The sequence below is a fragment of the Littorina saxatilis genome, linkage group LG12 (genome assembly GCF_037325665.1).
Source record: "Littorina saxatilis isolate snail1 linkage group LG12, US_GU_Lsax_2.0, whole genome shotgun sequence".
Classification (NCBI taxonomy): Eukaryota; Metazoa; Mollusca; class Gastropoda; order Littorinimorpha; family Littorinidae; genus Littorina; species Littorina saxatilis.
Window position 1 is genome coordinate 3,805,012 of NC_090256.1, and position 7,229 is coordinate 3,812,240.

Consider the following 7,229-nt stretch of genomic DNA (forward strand, 5'->3'; position numbering starts at 1 on the left):
ACACACACACACACACACACACACACACACACACAGAAAGATTAGTAAAAAAAACCACTATCATTTTTAATCAATATGAGTATGAAGGCATATCGAGGATACAAGGCAGCCATTCACACTCCACCTGTAATGAACTTGGTGCTTATACTTATAGATAAATCTATGACTACACAACGAAAAGGGCGCCATCACAGCTAGACGATGAAGTCGAGCAAGCCTGCCTTTTGTGTGTGCATGCTCGAGCCTGCTTGTGCGCAAAAGATACAACAACACCAACAACACCATCCCCAACAAAAACAACCACTTTAGGTCAAAAATATATGAATGCAGTTTTTAAATAATTATATTGATAGAGAGAAAAAAAAAGACTTACAAAAAAAATTGGGCTCACTTTAGCTTTGATGGCGTTGCGTCTGAAGAAGGCTTTGCACGACTCGCATGTGATGGCGTCGAAATTGTAACCCAGGGCCTTGTCGCCACACACTCCGCAGTACAGCTGGGTCCCGTCCCGGGGCTTGGGCCGGCGTTTCTGCTCCTTCGCCGACTTGCTCGACGAGCCCGGCGAGTGCACCTGCCGTTCCTCCATGGGCAGATCATGTGGTGACTGCAACACAGCAAACAGGGGAGACATTGTAACTTCAGCGCATTGTGTACGGTACTGATACACGTCCCAACAAAATATAGACCGATTGGCCCAAAGGTATGGGGACGTTAAAGGCACAGTTGTTCCTCTAAACTGTACGAATGTCTTGCGACCATGTCCCGATCATTACGAATTATTGGTGAATTCTATTCGCAAAGGAAATTCGGCACAGTGTAAGAGCAGTATTACGAACAATGCGAATTGCATAAGCGCTTTATTCGTAAAATGTTTGCAAGCACTCGCAACACTCGCAAGGCCACTCGCAACGTTCGTAATACATCCGCAAGACATTCGTATATGTATGCATTCGCAATGATCGGTAAGGCTTCGAATTTTCAATCTTTTTTTCTGTCCATTCGTCTCTTTTTTTTTGCCGAATACAACATGTTCATATTCGCAAGGATATTCGGCACAGTGTAAGACAGGCCTTTGCGTTTTAATTGCAGCCCGCGGCTATTGTTGGACTGTTGTTGTAGGCGTTGTTGTTTCTTGACCACAGATTTTACCCTCGCCTTGTACTTGTAGTGCAAACTCGTTGGGCAAGTTGAAAAATCACTCCAGCTGCTAGCAGGTATTTCTTGCTCATTGGTGTGTATATTTAAACTTCAGAACGAATTCGAACATTCAGAATAAAAAAAACCAAGAACGTTTGTTATTGGAACGTTTAATTTAATTTTGAACAAAACAAAGCGTTACATTCACTGTAGGTCGACCCAGCGGTCTTTTTTTTTGACAATTTCTCAGATAAGTTTATATATATCCGTTTCAGAAGTGTTTGTGTGTCCACTTAAAAGACCGCTGGGTTGAACTGCAGTGAATGTCACGTTTTGGTTTGTCATAAATTAAACGTTCCAATAACATTCCGTTGTTGTTTTTTAAAGCTTCATGCAGTGCCTTCATGAACGTTGAAATCGTATTCTTGTTACTGATCATTAAGAACGGAGCGAAATAATAATTATTTGGCACACCCGTATGTTCCCGATGGAGGAGAATAAACTACCCCTTCCTCTCAATCTTTCACCTATTCAATGTCCAACCGTTCGGGTGCTGGATTTCAGGGATTTCGTTGTTTAGTTTTGAATAACAATAGAATTTAATAAGCACTATTTAAATTAGAAACGGGAAAATATTCAATTGAATAATATAAACAACAAGAAGGGCAAAGCCCATACGACTCACATGCTTGACCTTGACCTTTACATGACCTTGACCTTCAGGGTCAAGGTCAAATAACTAAACCTAGCAATGACATCATACACTAAGAACTGCTTTACACATTTTTCCTACCAAATTACATGTGACCTTGACCCAAGGTCAAGGTCATCCAAGGTCATGCAACACAAAGCTGTTAATTCAAGACATAGGAAGTACAATGGTGCTTATTGGCTCTTTCTACCATGAGATATGGTCACTTTTAGTGGTTCACTACCTTATTTTGGTCACATTTCATAAGGGTCAAAGTGACCTTGACCTTGATCATATGTGACCAAATGTGTCTCATGATGAAAGCATAACATGTGCCCCACATAATTTTTCAGTTTGAAACAGTTATCTTCCATAGTTCAGGGTCAAGGTCACTTCAAAATATGTATACAATCCAACTTTAAAGGACCCTTGCGACCTTGACCTTAAAGCAAGGTCAACCAAACTGGTGTCCAAAGATAGGGCTTACATTGCCCTGTATAGCATACATAGCTACGGTTGCCATTCTCGATAACTTCAGAAAAAAATGCGAAAATGTGAAAAATGGTCGTTTTTAAGACAACAATTACGGCCCCTGTGACCTAAAACTTGAAGTGAGGTCAAGTTGCCGCACATGTTTTTTGAGATCTTGTAACCATACACCATCAGGCCACATCAGGTGTTGATAGACTTAATAGTGTCCAAGAAATATCCAACGTTAAAGTTTTCCGGACGGACGGACGCCGGAACGGACGGGCGGACGGACGGACGGACGGACGGACGACTCGGGTGAGTACATAGACTCACTTTTGCTTCGCATGTGAGTCAAAAACTACCCCAAAACGAACATATGAAAGGGAAAAAAATTATCCCCTTTATATTAAGTAACTTAAGAAAAGAAGCCTAATAATTATAGTCACTGAACATCGAAGATGAAAAAAACCCATATACGTTGTTGGTATATTTGACCAAAATATGACATTTCACACAGATCGAGACATGTATTGCCCTCCCAGACCGTGCTAGTGGTCAAGGTGAACAATGACTGTCGAGATCGATATTAAATGTCATTTTGGTCTAAAATATAACAAGAAGGGCAAAGCCCATACGACTCACATGCTTGACCTTGACCTTTACATGACCTTGACCTTCAGCTAAACCTAGCTATGACATCATACACTAAGAACTGCTTTACACATTTTTCCTACCAAAATACATGTGACCTTGACCCAAGGTCAAGGTCATCCAAGGTCATGCAACACAAAGCTGTTAATTCAAGACATAGGAAGTACAATGGTGCTTATTGGCTCTTTCTACCATGAGATATGGTCACTTTTAGTGGTTCACTACCTTATTTTGGTCACATTTCATAAGGGTCAAAGTGACCTTGACATTGATCATATGTGACCAAATTGTCTCATGATGAAAGCATAACATGTGCCCCACATAATGTTTAAGTTTGAAACAGTTATCTTCCATAGTTCAGGGTCAAGGTCACTTCAAAATATGTATACAATCCAACTTTGAAGAGCTCCTGTGACCTTGACCTTGAAGCAAGGTAAACCAAACTGGTATCAAAAGATGGGGCTTACTTTGCCCTATATATCATATATATGTGAGGTATTAAATATCAAAAACTTCAGAGAAAATGGGAAAAATGTGAAAAAATAGCTGTTTTTTAGACAACATTTATGGCCCCTGCGACCTTGACCTTGAAGCAAGGTCAAGATGCTATGTTTGTTTTTTGGGGCCTTGTCATCATACACCATCTTGCCAAATTTGGTACTGATAGACTGAATAGTGTCCAAGAAATATCAACGTTAAAGTTTTCCGGACGGCCGGACGGACGGACGGACGGGGGGGACGGACGGACGACTCGGGTGAGTACATAGACTCACTTTTGCTTCGCATGTGAGTCAAAAAGCACTTATGTATCAATCCAAAAAGTTTATTTTCACGATTCGAGAACGCACACAAACATAATGATGTAGTCTCGGACAGTCGCCCCGAGTATAAGTTTTCGTCGGCCTCTAACGTCACATGGCTCAAAAATGGGAAATCATTATTTAAAGTACCGAGCAAATAAAAAACTAAATAATACCAAGATAGAGGGGGGAGTAAACAACTGTGTTATCAAGAGGATAAAACTCAGGGCCGAGGACAAAGAAAGCTCTATTGCAAGATAGAGGGGGGAGTAAACAACTGTGTTATCACGAGGATAAAACTCAGGGCCGAGGGCAAAGAAAGCTCTATTGCAAGATAGACGAGAAAGAATGCAGTGAAATTGTCGCAAGGATGAAAAACAATAAACAAAAGGTTTTAAACTAAAACAAAATTAAATACAGATTTTTTTGTTTTTTTGTTTGCTTAACGCACAGCCGACCACGAAGGGCCATATCAGGGCGGTGCTGCTAATAACGTACGCCACACACAAGACAGAAGTCGCAGCACAGGCTTCATGTCTCACCCAGTCACATTATTCTGACACCGGACCAACCAGTCCTAGCACTAACCCCATAATGCCAGACGCCAGGCGGAGCAGCCACTAGATTGCCAATTTTAAAGTCCTAGGTATGACCCGGCCTTGGTTCGAACCCACGACCTCCCCATCACGGGGCGAACACCTTACCACTAGGCCAACCGTGTCGGTATTAAATGCAGATGAGAAAGAAGGCAACAGTGTTCTAACAAGGATATAAACGTTATTGAAAAGCAGGACCGACGACAGATAAAGCAATTCACCTGTCACACGGGTAAGGAACTGTTCCGCACCATATCCGTTGGGAGCGACGTGTTCCGGTTGTGGTTAGTCGCTATCATTCACTTGCTCTGGATTGCGCGCGAAGTTAGGTCGGTCAGCCAGACCCTTCTCACAATATCTGGCGCATCACGTCACAGAATAGCTGGACCAACTTGCAATGTTATAGAAATGATGTCCCGGGGTCTAGATTTTCAACAAGATTGCTTTCTGTGACGAAAAAGCCTGTTTAATACACGTTTTGGTGTTTTTGTCATAAATCAATTTGTGTACACCGAGATTGTCATTTGGCGTAAGCCCAATGCTGAAGATATGTTTTCATTGTACCAACATTAATCAGTAAGGTTTAGACTAGCTCGTAATTTGACTAATTGATTGAGATCATGTTCCTGAAAGCTGTTTCTTGTAACAACGATAACAAATATTTAAAAGCAGGACCTAGGAGACAGAAATCAACTTAGCATATTAATTGACACAAGGAATACAGAGAAAACAACAAAGAAGCACAGTAGCGAGAAAGAAAGGAACCAAGTTAAAACCAGGAGAAAGAGCAATAGGGAAAGACACAAAGCCATCATTTGCATGCACAACGTGTCTCAGACGCAGGAGAATGAGGGCCTAGGAGGAAGAAAGCAATAAATGGACACAAGGACAAGACGCAGGAGAATGAGGGCCTGGGAGGAAGAAAGCAATAAATGGATACAAGGACAAGACGCAGGAGAATGAGGGCCTAGGAGAAAGAAAGCAATAAATGGACACAAGGACAAGACGCAGGAGAATGAGGGCCTAGGAGAAAGAAAGCAATAAATGGACACAAGGACAAGACGCAGGAGAATGAGGGCCTAGGAGAAAGAAACCAATAAATGGACACAAGGACAAGACGCAGGAGAATGATGGCCTAGGGGAAAGAAAGCAATAAATGGACACAAGGACAAGACGCAGGAGAATGAGGGCCTAGGAGAAAGAAAGCAATAAATGGACACAAGGACAAGACGCAGGAGAATGAGGGCCTAGGAGGAACAAAGCAATAAATGGACACAAGGACAAGACGCAGGAGAATGAGGGCCTAGGAGGAAGAAAGCAATAAATGGACACAAGGACAAGACGCAGGAGAATGAGGGCCTAGGAGGAAGAAAGCAATACATGGACACAAGGACAAGACGCAGGAGAATGAGGGCCTAGGAGAAAGAAAGCAATAAATGGACACAAGGACAAGACGCAGGAGAATGATGGCCTGGGAGAAAGAAAGCAATAAATGGACACAAGGACAAGACGCAGAAGAATGAGGGCCTGGGAGGAAGAAAGCAATAAATGGACACAAGGACAAGACGCAGGAGAATGAGGGCCTAGGAGGAAGAAAGCAATAAATGGACACAAGGACAAGACGCAGGAGAATGAGGGCCTAGGAGGAAGAAAGCAATAAATGGACACAAGGACAAGACGCAGGAGAATGATGGCCTAGGAGGAAGAAAGCAATAAATGGACACAAGGACAAGACGCAGGAGAATGATGGCCTAGGAGAAAGAAAGCAATAAATGGACACAAGGACAAGACGCAGGAGAATGAGGGCCTAGGAGGAAGAAAGCAATACATGGACACAAGGACAAGACGCAGGAGAATGATGGCCTAGGAGAAAGAAAGCAATAAATGGACACAAGGACAAGACGCAGGAGAATGAGGGCCTAGGAGAAAGAAAGCAATAAATGGACACAAGGACAAGACGCAGGAGAATGAGGGCCTAGGAGGAACAAAGCAATAAATGGACACAAGGACAAGACGCAGGAGAATGAGGGCCTAGGAGGAACAAAGCAATAAATGGACACAAGGACAAGACGCAGGAGAATGGGGGCCTAGGAGAAAGAAAGCAATAAATGGACACAAGGACAAGACGCAGGAGAATGAGGGCCTAGGAGGAACAAAGCAATAAATGGACACAAGGACAAGACGCAGGAGAATGAGGGCCTAGGAGGAACAAAGCAATAAATGGACACAAGGACAAGACGCAGGAGAATGAGGGCCTAGGAGGAACAAAGCAATAAATGGACACAAGGACAAGACGCAGGAGAATGAGGGCCTAGGAGGAACAAAGCAATAAATGGACACAAGGACAAGACGCAGGAGAATGAGGGCCTAGGAGGAAGAAAGCAATAAATGGACACAAGGACAAGACGCAGGAGAATGAGGGCCTGGGAGGAAGAAAGCAATAAATGGACACAAGGACAAGACGCAGGAGAATGAGGGCCTAGGAGAAAGAAAGCAATAAATGGACACAAGGACAAGACGCAGGAGAATGAGGGCCTAGGAGAAAGAAAGCAATAAATGGACACAAGGACAAGACGCAGAAGAATGAGGGCCTGGGAGGAAGAAAGCAATAAATGGACACAAGGACAAGACGCAGGAGAATGAGGGCCTGGGAGGAACAAAGCAATAAATGGACACAAGGACAAGACGCAGGAGAATGAGGGCCTAGGAGGAACAAAGCAATAAATGGACACAAGGACAAGACGCAGGAGAATGAGGGCCTAGGAGGAACAAAGCAATAAATGGACACAAGGACAAGACGCAGGAGAATGAGGGCCTAGGAGGAACAAAGCAATAAATGGACACAAGGACAAGACGCAGGAGAATGAGGGCCTAGGAGAAAGA

The 7,229-nt window shown here is 43.2% G+C and overlaps 1 protein-coding gene across 1 annotated transcript in view; it reads right to left on the reverse strand.

Moving 5' to 3' along the window:
* Positions 1 to 391: 391 nt before the first annotated feature.
* Positions 392 to 7,229, reverse strand: part of LOC138983266 (vitamin D3 receptor-like) — a gene marked incomplete at its 3' end in the record, with an annotated part of 22,668 nt that continues 15,830 nt past the window's right edge. The window contains 1 exon segment of the mRNA XM_070356695.1: positions 392 to 604. Within this exon segment, the coding sequence (XP_070212796.1) occupies positions 392 to 604 (213 nt within the window).